This window comes from Gadus morhua, chromosome 7, assembly GCF_902167405.1.
Source record: "Gadus morhua chromosome 7, gadMor3.0, whole genome shotgun sequence".
In the NCBI taxonomy this organism is placed as follows: Eukaryota; Metazoa; Chordata; class Actinopteri; order Gadiformes; family Gadidae; genus Gadus; species Gadus morhua.
Genome location: NC_044054.1, coordinates 21,912,693 through 21,926,332, shown reverse-complemented (window position 1 = coordinate 21,926,332; position 13,640 = coordinate 21,912,693). Strand labels below are relative to the sequence as shown.

The window sequence follows — 13,640 nt, the reverse complement described above, 5'->3', positions numbered from 1 at the left end:
CTTTAAATGGAAGTAATACATGATCAATTGCTTTAAGCTTTAGCCTCATAGTAACTTGTTGTTCCAATCATTTTATTCCCAACATTACTATCACACAGGGATAATAAAATGTTTGCATTGAAAAAATATAGACTCAAAGATGGTAGAACAACAAATAATAATTTGAACCGTATTTAAATATTACAATTTAGGATTTATTTTCCATCGGCATACCACGCACAAATGTTCAAAAAACGAATGCAGGGTCAGTTGATGGCCTTGAAATATGCATCCTATTCTATTGTCTTGGCCGTTAAAACACAGATATTCCTCGATTTATTTTATATAAACCAAAAAGAAAACTCACCTGAAATTCCTACAAGCTCAGGCTCTTTCAGCGCTAGTATTTGGTAGAAGGCATCTTTGGCTTCAGATGTCCCCCTTTCCATAGCGTGAAACAGCGTCCTCAGCTGATCTTGCGGGGTATGAGCTTCGTTGATAGAAATCAGGTCCTCCTCGGATGATATCAGCTGCTGTGCAATGGAAGCCTCAACAATGGCTTCAGCTGATCTTACCCCAGCAAGGAGTTTGTCGCTGATTCCTTGCAGGAATGTGCCCACTGGAAAACACATTGTTGGTTTTATGAATTAAAAAATAATATATCCACCATATTTAGCTTTTGCTTTTTTAATATAGTTTACCGTTGTATTGATGTTTCGCCATGTTTTAATGGTGAAATGGATGTTAAGACCCCTGCAAAACATATCAAAGAGGAAACATTCTAAATAATTTATAAATAATTGAACATAAATAATTTCAATTCATGAAAAAAAGAAAAAAATATATGTGAAGAAAGATTTTCTAAAACTCTTTAGGTTCGTGTTCTATGTATTACGCCCCTCATTTTAAGTTTTTTAAAAGCAAAAAAAACATGTCAAAAGTTAAATTGCACTTCTCTCACCTCTGATGATTTTCAGTTCCAACTGCTCAAAGACATACAGTTCAAATAATGATCTATTTAATAATTATCCAAGTTCACAGTGTTGACTTGAGTTCTCAGTGTAACGCTTGACTCAGTACTCCCAACAGAGATAAAAAACAATATCACCCCCTAAAAAAATAAGCTATCTCTTTAGCTCCACCCTGTTTTCTTCCACAAAAAACCCACATGACAACGAGTGTTATTCAACATGATTGGACGACAGCTTAGAAAGAAGTGGTGGCGTTTTTATTTTTTCGCCATTTGTTTTTATCTAAACCTGACCTTCTGTGATAAGGGTGACAGGGGTGCGTCTCTGGCTTGGTGTCCCTGGACCTCCCACGGCCCTGTGAATAATCACACGTGCACAGGCGCTGTGGCGCACGTACTCACACACTCAATGCACCTATCGAGGGAGACACATTCATGCATGATCTCACATGTGATCACACTGTGCTGCACGCCCAATCGGTTGATTGTATCGTGTTCATTTTGAATAATCACACACATACAGGCACTGTCGCCAACCCAAAGCCCCTGCCACACGAAACACGGTGAAGACAGAGCAGCACACCAATAGGTTGTTCCCTTATACACTGATTACCTAATTGTCTATATGATCCATCCTGAACTAGGGCAAATACTCACAATCTGAGACCATATTTTCGTAAAACATCCTTTAAATTGCTACAACAAATGTGTTATCAGTGGGGTTTTTATACTGTTTTCTAGCAGTCACACAAGTTTGAATAACCAACAGTGAAAATGGTGATGCAGACACTACCTTTTGCTGTCATGAATACATGTGGTGTCTTTTTAAACTCTATACAGTAAATGTATACATTATACATACATTGTATACAGTGTATGGTTAAGATGGAAGTCTCATTTCAGGTGAGGCTGCTATGTGTGCACGGTATGGCCTCTACTAACAGGATAATTAATTTGTCCCCTTCATAAATTGAGTCCAGCAAAAACGAATAGAGGTAAGCAAGTATCATAATAGAGGCCAAACACCTCTAATCGAAGGCGCTAATGCTTTCGATGCAGAATAGGACAATGGTCCGTGTGTTTTTTTTTGTTGCATTAAGTGGAGTTAAGCAGACTGCTGTTATGCGTTGGACTCCCTCTACTGGTCAGTAGCAGCGGGTCGTCCCAGTCTGGTTTCATAGGACACCGTCATTCAAACTCACAGCATTGGAAACGTTAGGAATGTTGGCGAAGAACCTATGTCAAAAACAACAGGTCACGGCGCAAGCACATCCAACCACACCACGTTGTACAACTTTGCCATCTTCATGTAGAATATAGCTTACCTAAGGCCTACAAAAAGAAAACATGAAAACCTTGGGGGAAATAGGCCTACATGAAACCCGGTCAACCATGTTTTGTCTTTAAACCGGCCAGGCTCCCTCGCATAAGTGACATTACACAAAGACGGCTTATACATGAATTGTGACATAGACCTAGTTGTAAGATAAAAATAACAACTTCAGATAGACCTTTGGCTTGGTTTTCATAAGTGACACGTGTACTTTAAACGGCCTTTGTTTAATAGACGTTTCAACATACACAATAACACAAATATGCACATATTTATGTTTTTGTTCAACGAATGTGAGAATTATGCGTCACAGGTGTGTTTGTGTGTGTGTGTGTGTGTGTGTGTGTGTGTGTGTGTGTGTGTGTGTGTGTGTGTGTGTGTGTGTTCGCGTGCGCGCGTGTTTGCGCGCTTGCGTTCTTGTCTTATTGGTTTCTGACAAAATATACTGTCCGTGTTTGTGTCAGAAATAAGACGAAGAATGTGCTCGACCTTTTCTCGTGAGAATAGTTCAGAATAACGATGATGCACGGCCAATGCATGCATATTTCAACGCTCACTCCGCGTCCTGTGTCATTTCCGGAAGAGCGTTGCTCATGTTTCCAACAGCAGCAGCGGCAGCACAGAAAGTGAGTGGGGCGAAGAGAAGTGGACTTATCGATTTATTTGGGAGCGGCCCTTCGCTCACCAGTCGTTTAGCGCCCTCGTCCCACAGCCCGTCGCCGATTGGTGCGCGCTCCAGTCCGTCATTTTTCTGATAGGTTCATGGAAAATTTTGCTTCATATGCAAGCCTATTGTCACTCCGCCCACCGCTGGGATTCTCCACTGTCAAGTCTGTAGGCTGGGTAGTACGACCGAATAGAGCACATTAGGGGCTTCAGGCTCGTCATGTATTTGAAAAACTCAAACGAAACTGTTGTGGATTAACATTTCAAGACGTTTCAAAAGGTGGACGGCTTACACTGAGTTAAGAAAACGGATACTTTCCCCTTTGACGCTCCGTGCTGGATGTTGACCGAGTTGAGCAGGGTTTTATTGACGTTCACTGTTTTGGTGGCGTTCGCTCTAAGTTGGGACATGCCTGTTTTTCCTCCAAGCTAAGAACTCGATTTAGCGATGCATAAGCCCATGTGTTCGTAAAGATGAGGTAAGTTCTGTGTAACATTGTGGTGAGTCTTTCTGATGTCTTTAAAACCAGCGCTGTATTAGCGGCGATTCGGACTCAAACCATGTTTGTGTGATCTCGCCTGAGAGATGTTTTGGTTTGACTCATCACGCAGACGGACGCACACCGTCCATAATCACTGTTGTCTATTAGTAGTTACAAGCTATTATAGTTACTGGTTAGTAACCTGACAGTAAGCAATCTATGAGATAATAAATGGTTATAAATACATGGATTGCAAAATCCAACCCGTTACCTTTTTTGTTTTCATGTGAAATCAACCGATGAAAAAGTGTAGGAAAATGACATAACACAAGTGACAACACTTGGCTGCCGTTACTTCGGTTTAAACCCCCCAGAGCGTTCATTTTGTATTCAAGTCCACAATATTTTTACTTTCTAAATTGATTAATGTTCACTAGTTGTGTACCTTCGATGCATTCAATGTATTTCCTTCAATTGCCATCACAGGTAACTAACGTCACACAACAACTTTCCCCTTACTTCTGTCCATCTTAGTTTACAGGAAATGGCAACTGCTCTGAGCGGCCGAAACCCGGGAGGACGCGGACCGAACCGAAGCAAGGGTCGGATTTTAGGCATCATTGATGCCATTCAGGATGCTGTGGGACCTCCAAAACAAGCTGCTGCCGACCGGCGGACCGTGGAAAAAACATGGAAACTCATGGATAAAGTCGTACGTAATAGCATGTATTACAGCTGGCATGTATTCGTTTTGTGTGTAGACCCTCCTGCCAGTACAATCCAGCAACCTTGCTGGGGAGTTCCTGTGTAAGGGGAAATTTCCGGTTATCAATTGAATGCACATAAGCTTTAGATTACATTGGTCAATTTGTATTCAACATGAGGTCGGTAAGAGTGTATGTCATGGAAGAAGCCTAGGTAAAATATTATGTAATGGAAAATAACTGAAACCTGTAACTGTACGAACACACGCACACACACACACACACACACACACACACACACACACACACACACACACACACACACACACACACACACACACACACACAAAATACAAACACACACGCACACACACACTAACACATTAACTTTCGGTCCTTTTACGTGGTTAACTTTTCACTCTGTGCCGCCAAAAATATGTTTTATTTCTCAGCCGCTGCAGCAGGATGTAACCTGTGTTTGCTATGAACTACTGTCATAACATTTTACGATTTGTGTAATATGTGAAGTGCATCACCAGGTTTCGAGTAAATAAGTCCACGTGTATAGCAAACAGTGTGTCGATTTCATATAACATCTAATAACAAAGAGTATGCTTAGGCGTTATAACCCATTTATAATTAAGTCTGCCATCCTTGGCATGAACATCGATGAATATACAAAAATGCTTACTTCATAACTCCTTTGACTGATCTCTGCTGATTCAGATTAAAACAGCTCAGACTAATTGATATCATTTCTTCACAGGTCCGGCTGTGCCAAAACCCCAGACTCCAGTTGAAAAACAGTCCCCCGTACATTCTGGATATCCTACCCGACGCGTACCAGCACCTGCGGCTCATTTTATGCAAATATGAGGAGCACCAGAAACTGTCCCAGCTCAGCGAGAATGAGTACTTTAAAATCTACATCGATAGCCTCATAAAGAAGTCCAAGCGGGCCATCAGACTCTTCAAAGAGGGGAAGGAGAGGATGTACGAGGAGCAGTCACAGGACAGGTAGAGTAACATGCTATAGACTTGAGTACAACTAAAAGGGCAGCCCTTTTTTTGTCTAAAGTTGTTATTTTATTTACATTTTCCTATCAACATGTGTGTGAGGTGCAAGGTTGGTGGCCTTCATCCTGTCATGTAAGATAACATTAGAAAATAGGATGCACCATTACCCGATGAGGATGATGATGATGATAATGATGATGATGATGATGATGATAATTATAATAAGGGCACTGTGAGACATGTCCGGCCCAAGAAGCAAGAAGAACCAATTGAGTTAAAATGCTTACAGACACTCACTCACCTGAATTAAAGCTCCTGTCTTTATTAACGGTCTCTCCCTAAAACCTGCTTTCTCGTCACGTCCTCGTTGTGTTTGTTTGTGTGCAAGCACTGCGACGTACAGGATGTGTTGTACTGTTGTGTCCTTGGAGCGGGCAGATGCAGGCCTTTTAGGATAATACAGCAGACAGGAAGTGCCGTTGATGATTGGCTTCTTTCATTACTCAGAGCCCAACGAGGCTGAAAGACATTTCTGTATAATTGCATTCTTTTTAAGTGTAATTCCTTTGGCGGAGTGAAATGGACTAACTATCATTGTTTTATGGCCATGAAGTCTAAACTTGGCTTTTAGAAAAGGTGTTTTTCTTTCTTTTTTGGTTTTCAGTGATAACAGAAACTTATCAAACAATATTATCTGATATCTATGTGTTTTTTTATGATAAAATTGACAGGGGCAAACGGAGGCCTTGTGAGTGTAATGATGACGATACAAGATGAAAGGTTGGCTTACCTAGTTGGGGTAATGGAATGGTCCCTTGGCTCTCTATGGGGCCTATCAAGCTGTGAACAGTTTTGGTGGGGGGGGGGGGGGGTCTTTTGTGTGTGTGTGTGTGTGTGTGTGTGTGTGTGTGTGTGTGTGTGTGTGTGTGTGTGTGTGTGTGTGTGTGTGTGTGTGTGTTTAAGGGGGATGAGGGGGTCCCTCCTCTTGTCACCTCTTGTCAGGCCTTGGGATGGCTCCAGATGGGCAAACAGCCCTAAACACACTGAAACGCCTGCCAGGTGGAGGTGGAAAAGGGGAACGTAGAATAAGAGTAGAGCTTTAGGACTCTCTTTTTCTCTCCTCTGCCGAGGGCTTCTGCTAAGCCTCCGTTTCTCCACACTGCACCTCCTCGCAAAGAGAATTATGCAAAAAATGGGCATTCACATACAAATGTCACATTTCAGCAATTTCCTGGGCCATGCATTCGATCGCTGGATGTGAGAGTTGCTGACGCCGTTGAAAGATGAGCTTTGCCATTCCTGATACCGGCCAGGAAAATATGTTTTAAAGATATTTGATTTGTGGTACAACAACAAAATCAGCTTTGAGGCTGCACTATTTCCTTCTCGACAATGGCTTAATTGCATTATGGTCAGTTAGTATTGACGGATACAGCGGATGTAAGAGAAATAAGACAGAGAGGATAAATAGGAACTGCTTTATATCAAGACTGCATTTGAAGAGATGGAAACATATTTTTTTCTCTCTCATACGCAAAGCAATTGAAGACAGTTATTGATTTAGCCCGACGGTGTCCAGTGATTTTCTCAGTGTGATTTGAGAGCTCTTATTGCTCAATTCAGAGTTTTTTCTTATTCCCTTTGTACACAGTGAAGGCCGATTCTGGCACAGTTTACTTCCTGTTGGTATACATTTTGTGGTTGGTTGCGCTCCAACGGTGAGTGTCTGATGTCCTTTCTCTAACCACGGCTAAGATATCTCTCCCTTTAGTCAACATTTATGGGCCGTTATTTAGTCTTTAAAGTCCAATCACTCGCTCCAGAATGTAAACAACTGAGTCTTGCATCCAAGCCACACATTAAAGGAGAAGGAGAAGGAGAGGGAAGAACTCTATATACATGTGTGCTTCTTATTCTTAGTTGACGATAGGAAAAAGCTTTTACCTGCCCTGTCTTATGCTTTGTACGTATCTTTATACGACTTTCAGCCAGAAATTACAATTGTGCAATTCATGTTCTTAAGTGAATGCTGGCTCACATCAAACAATGTAAAAAGCTAACAATGACTTCAGTAACATTAATTATTTTTGGTCAAGGCAAATGCTATTAGATTAAAGTGGTTTGAAAGACATTATGGACGTATCGCTGTTATTGACTTGGTGTTTCATAACGTTCAATGATTACATTTGGCATCGTTATGACATTACTGTCATCCTCTGCCGGGGGTCTTGCATGCAACCCAAGGATGGTTAACATGGATGTCTTGTTTTTACCAAACCATCATGAACTTCATAGTTTATTCTGGTCTATTATTGTTGAGGAGAAAGGGGACATGGATGATTAAAGCCTGAGGGTGGCGAAGAAATGTGGGACTATTGAGCGGCACTATTGGGACAAAATCATTTATATTTGTTTTTAAGGCTTTTTATTATTTATTTGCTTGCCAAAACCGAATACTGTCACATCCCATTACGCTATGGAAAACAAACTTTTGTCTTTTCATGACATGATGATTTTGTACGTATAATAGCCAGTCCTAAACCGAGGCAGAAGAAGAATCCTCACATTCTTCAAGAGGCCTTTTCGACATCTCGGGACCCTATGACACATAACAGTGGACAGCCCACTCTTCGCAGCCATGTATGGCGTAGAGTCAAACTCAAAATACATTCCCTCGTTTTGCAAGCCCTCTCTGAATTTGAAGCATTCAGAAAAAATGGCGAATGGTATGGAGTATATTAGCAGCTTGTGCTGTTTTTTCTGTACTTATTAATGTTTTTTTTAAGTCTGTGAAACAAAAACAACTTCAGGTATGAAAGTCATTCAACTCAAAGAATGTGTGACAAGCCAACGTGTCTGAGCAAGCACATTGTATGATTATCATACAATCTGTATGACGTCACCTCACATATTGTCACGTCATACAGGTGTGTTCCACTTAACATGTCACATGGCACTTCCATAAGCAATATAGCATGATTTGCATTTCCTAAGCCTGATGGTATTTATTCTTAGCAAAAGCACAAGATGAATTGCCTGAAGACTGCCCTCACAGGTTTCTGGAGGACTTGGCGAAGTTTCCCTGGAGTTTCACTACACATGTAGCTAACCCAACTGCCAATTATCATGGAAAAACTCTGTCACAGTGTCAAAACGACTGAAGTTGGGAGGTTGACAAACAAATGACCCAAGATTATGTGCGTATTTTTTTGTGCAGAAGAGCAAAAATGTAAGTTCTTCTTGCAGCCCTTTACTATTTCTAGAGACTCTTTCTTTAAAGGCATAATCAATAGTGGTCAGCCCCTCTGTCAAGGCAGCGATTAACTAACAAAGAGATAAAGGGGAGGATTTTATTTAACCTTGAGGGGTAGACTTGACTCGTAATGCATGGCGTGACACACAACCTCCTCCTGACAAAAGGTGATCCCAGGGGGCCGACGGGGAGAACAAATTCCCTGTCCACTTTTTTTCAGGGGGAGCCGGAACAGCCAGGCAGAGCAGCATCTGGTGTGTGTGTGCCCCGGAGAGGCTGCCTACCCCATATGTGGCCCGCAGCTCTCTCGGTCGCAGCCTGTCTGGCACCCGTCCATATCACATGCTTGATTAACCGACGCTTGACTAACCTTCACCCGCCTCCCTGCCGACACCATACCCGAGGGCTGAGCTCTCGCCCCTGCTCCACGACGTGTGACCATCCTACATCCTTAGTTCTATTCTTGGTACCCCACGACACCCCTCACAAACCTCCCTACTTCTTCACCGTCCTTCTTTCTGGTCTCCAGTGCAGGCCGCCCTCTGATCAGAACACCTGATACCGTCTCGGAGAATCACTCATTCTCATCCCTCGCGGCCAAATTCAAATTGACGGTTTGAATGGCAATATCGCCATTAAAAGGTGTCTGTGTTTCACCCGGTTTTGTTGGCAAAACCGTGAGTTATGTGGTTTAACATGTGAGAGGCGATATGAGTGGTTAACTTCAACAGAACCATGGTCTGAGTGTGTTTCAGTTCGATTAGATTCAGTCTTTTTATTTTTTTTACCTTTTTGGAACTGTTTTATTTTCCTCCCCCACCCCTGTGTTTGCTTGGCTCCTAGACCTTACTCGGCACAAATAGGAATCAGCAAAGCGGCCCGTCACTTACTGGGAGAGTAAGTGGATGGGGGTTTTGTGCTGATTTTAGAATATGTCTACTTCCTTCTTCGCATTCATATGTAATCCTGTTAATCCGTCAAACATATTGGCAGTAAGGTGACAAAAACTGACCATATAATTCTTTGTTTAGCGACGTTTGTCTCTACGTTTGAGATTAAGAGAGTGTAGAGCCGGCATAGACCAGCAGTAAATGACATTGACATATCATAGGGCTGTGGCCTGAATAACTCTTGCTGCAGTGGCTCGACTGACTGAATGAAATGTGATTGGCCACAAGGTAGCTGTAGACATGTTTTGTTGCTAAATAGGACTTCTGCCAATAAAAGGTCTGTATATTTGAAATACATCTATATAGTTTCAAATGTTATGGAGAGTCAGGTCACTTTCATTCCTGTTTATTACAATGGATGGTGTGCTTTGGTTTAGAAAGCTGTGATTGTGTGTGTGAGTGTGTGTGTGTGTGTGTGTGTGTGTGTGTGTGTGTGTGTGTGTGTGTGTGTGTGTGTGTGTGTGTGTGTGTGTGTGTGGGTATGTGTGTGTGTGTGTGTGTGTGTGTGCGTGCATGTATATTTCTGGCAGTAACCGTTTGCTTTTGAGCCGTATTAATAGCTTAAAGATTCTGCAGGTCTTTGAGGAGAGAATTAAGATTATGTTTCTAGCTTCCTACCACATGTTTTTGGTGATGGCTTTAGCTGCCCATCTGCGGTCTACAGGGATGTGTGGATGCTATGTGTGGAGCATATGGGGAGTGATTTGCCCTGCAGGGCGTTTTCTAGCCAGGCATTATCAGAAGTGTGCCTTTAGCAGAAAGTAAAGACAATTACTAAAGTAATTGTCTCTATATCAGCTGAAGTGGAAGTGCACTGTTCTTTACACAAGAACAGCATTTCATTAGTTACCACGCCCACTTCACTGATCATGTAATATAAATGAAGTATTAATTATATTCAGTACAAATATTTGTATCTTATGCATCTGGTGTAAAATAAATGGTTATATCGTCTATATGCATCTCGGTAATCAGTGAATCAGTTATTGGTATTGAATTAATGTTGTAATCTTGGTATCTGCATAGTAAATAACAATTTTAAATTATAGTTATTTTTGATCTATTGAAGTAGACACTTCAGAGTTAGGGCTGTGCCTCAATTCAGTATCTTGGCGTATTGTTTCAGCATTACATTACCAGATAACCACGCTTTCATATGTAGCAGAGTAGTAGTAAATTATTCTGGAGAATTCTGGAGAATTATTCTGCATAATTAAGTAGTGAAGGAGGTATTGTGTATGATGGAGAATGAAAACATGCTGAAGATGCGATTTCTGTTCATAATACTGTATAATGAAATCAATAGCTATGAAATGACTAAGTTTGTCTTGTACCTGCTTCTTACTGCCAGAGAAACCATTAGATGAGGCATTTAGAGTTTCCACTTTCGTCACTATAGTACTAGGTGGGAGGACAGTAATATGATGTGGTTGCAATTCTTACAGATTTGGCTAATGGAGGTGCATGACTAAACAGGAAATGGATACAATACAGGATATGATAGGATTATACCCTGCTGTTTCCTCACTCATAATATTTCTAAAGAAGTTCGACTGGAATCATCTCATAATGAATGTATTATTATTTTTATATTTAGCCATTCTTTTTGACATTTTTACTGATAGATTTACAAGGGTACACTACAACATTTAGATAGTTCTGCAAAAGTAAAACACTGCAGAGATTGTGGAAGTAATTGTTTTATTTGGGCATATCAGCATTTATTCCATGTGTCAGGCTTGAAATTCTAAATTTACTCAATAATGCTGACGTGAAATATGCTCCTGGGGCCACGATCTCAGCCGCATATCATATCATCTATAGTTTAACAAAGTGGTCAGAGCTCACAAACAGCAAATTAGCTTTTGTGTTGCCAAAGGCTCAGCCCACTTCTTGTTTACCCAAGTATGCCTTGAAGTTGCTCTGACGCTCATAAGCAGTCTTTCCCATGTACGGGGGACGAATGGGGACGTTGGGGGACAAGCTGAGGGAGTGGCAGTGAGATGAGTAAAGCATTACAGTAAGTGGAGCCATCTGTGGAGGAAGTGTGGAAGGAAGTGGGGAGGTGAAAGAGTATTGGTCAGTATCCAGGGCTGCTGGGGAAGGGGAAGAGGTGGGACAGGGGTAGGATCAGGGTGACTGGGTGTACTGGGTGTATCTTTTTTATTTCTTCTTTTCATTCATTGTTGTTGACCTGTGCCTTGCCGAAACCCTGCTGTGCAATGAATGTGAGACTCGTAAACTTCTGATTTGCAATGTAAAATGTGTATAAAACTCCCATGGCGTGTGTGGGTGACCGTTCCTTTTGGAGCTCATGTCCTAACTGTAAATCGTTTGATATTGGACATTGAATGTGGAATTGTAATCACCGTCGTTGTGCCTGAATGGTGCATATATCATCACATTGCTTTCTCCCCACCTTTCTACTCTAGCTTTTTTATCCCTCTAATATTTTAGTATTAGCGTATTAGAACGTCCCGACTCCCCGCTCCTCGATTTGGTCACCTAATGAATAGCATTTTAAGAGCCTTCTCTCTCCTCTTTCGCTGACTTAATGGACAGCGTCGCCGTGGTAATAGCTCTTTTTTTGCCAACAACACACTTTGAGCAACTGTGTGAATAATTGATGTTATAATTGGTCCTCAAAAAACAATCTAAAATACACTTGCCGGAGTGTGGAGTACTCAGCCGCTCACTCTTCCTTCTCCTGCTACACGCCTCTTTGCAATTATGTCATGATGTGTCGTTATCTCTCACAAATACACCTTTTATGCAACTCCCCTCTCACCTCTCACCCCCTCTTATTCTCGGGGCTAATGAATTGAAGAGCATAAAGTGCCCGGTCATGGCCGCTATCTCCCGAAGCCTTTTTTTAAAAAAAAGGAAGAGGAATGAAACGCTAAATTTCATCTAATCCTCCCAGGCCCAGAATCAGCCAGCAAGTGATAAGAAAAAACTGCTGAGGCTCACGTCTACCAGGGAAATTCAGTGTTGTCAGTTATGTTTAGTGATGCTACCGTATCGTGTGCATGCCCCGCTATTTCTACCCTAAACGCTAGCATCTTTCTAGAGATTGTTGCTGGTAGAGCAACACGAGAATGGCAAAACTCATTTGGCAGAATAAAAAATAAAGAAATGATTTATATATAAACATATATATGTAAATGAGCTTAGCTTCATCAAAACTTTTTATTTTCCCCTGAAGATGTCTCCTAAGCCATTCAGGCAAGGTAGCAAACATGCTGAAACATGATGAAACCACATCAGCTATTTTCCATGATCTTATGTGGTGGCTGCTGTTTGCTACCTCGATTTAAGCCATGCTAGGGGTTGTAAACACAGTAGCGGCATCATAGCGCCACGTAGTCTAATGTCAATATTTATTTTTTATCTCTTTGCTATACCACCCTTTGAAATAAGGTAGTGCAACACTGTAGCAACACGATGGAGCCACGTATGCTAATCACGTATGCTATCATTGTGTTGCTTGCCATCAACAGACTATTCAGTCATTTCAGTTTGCTTTGCTTCCCTTCCGTTTAAAAATATTGAAGTGACAAATTTGAGCAAAAAAGGGAACAGTTGAATCATGCGTGTGGACTGTGGATCACTGATGGTTTGATTCAGGACATGTATACATTACTTTGGGAGAAATTAGCTAGATAATGGTTAGGCTCGCTGTCACCGGCCTTGCTAATCGACACACACAGCATTAGGAGCACTAATGAATGGTTACTTGAGTGCCGGGTCTTTTAGAACTCGATAGAGCGGCAAACACAGACCTCTTAATGGTTGTTGATAGGGCTTGTCCCACCGTACAAGGAGGGACAAACCCTGTAAAAAAACACATTATTGAAACGGGCCCTGAACTCAAACTACCCGACGGGTACACCTCGCTGTTTCGCTGATCAAAAGGGACGTTTCACTTCAGCTCATTTGTTCCAGAAATTATGCACAGGTGGATTACCTCACACTCATAGATTCCTTTTACCGAGCTGTGCTCATTAAAGGTTGTAATGCATAACATCCTGCCCCTGCATATTGGTAGGAGAGTGTTCAGTGTCTGTTCTGCTTGGATTGCGTTCAGCTAATGTCCATTATGTTACCATCTTCATCTACTCTCTCAGCCATCCCTCTTCTTTTTAAAGGGAAAGTGCTGAGAGCGCTGGACCCAGTTCAGGTACCAGGGCTGGACCCAGTAGTAAGAGTACAATGCCAGGATTCCCCAGACTGATTAAAGCGCTATTAAGTGACTGGAGAATGACTGGAAGGGCATGATTCACTGT

At 41.7% G+C, this 13,640-nt stretch overlaps 2 protein-coding genes across 4 annotated transcripts in view; one reads left to right on the top strand and one right to left on the bottom strand.

Moving 5' to 3' along the window:
• LOC115546643 (nesprin-2) overlaps window positions 1-1,063 on the bottom strand; it is a 29,212-nt gene extending 28,149 nt beyond the window's left edge. For both annotated transcript variants that reach the window (XM_030360275.1, XM_030360276.1), the window contains exons 1-3: window positions 941-1,063; window positions 681-732; window positions 347-598 (exon numbers count right to left, since the gene is read on the bottom strand). In XM_030360275.1, coding sequence (XP_030216135.1) covers window positions 347-598; window positions 681-702 — 274 coding nt within the window. In that variant the 5' untranslated portion in view covers window positions 703-732; window positions 941-1,063. The remainder of the gene's footprint in view (window positions 1-346; window positions 599-680; window positions 733-940) is intronic.
• A 1,817-nt stretch (window positions 1,064-2,880) lies between these two features.
• cblb (Cbl proto-oncogene B, E3 ubiquitin protein ligase) overlaps window positions 2,881-13,640 on the top strand; it is a 43,958-nt gene continuing 33,198 nt past the window's right edge. For both annotated transcript variants that reach the window (XM_030361551.1, XM_030361550.1), the window contains exons 1-3: window positions 2,881-3,427; window positions 3,965-4,142; window positions 4,901-5,151. In XM_030361551.1, the coding sequence (XP_030217411.1) occupies window positions 3,423-3,427; window positions 3,965-4,142; window positions 4,901-5,151 (434 nt within the window). In that variant the 5' untranslated portion in view covers window positions 2,881-3,422. The remainder of the gene's footprint in view (window positions 3,428-3,964; window positions 4,143-4,900; window positions 5,152-13,640) is intronic.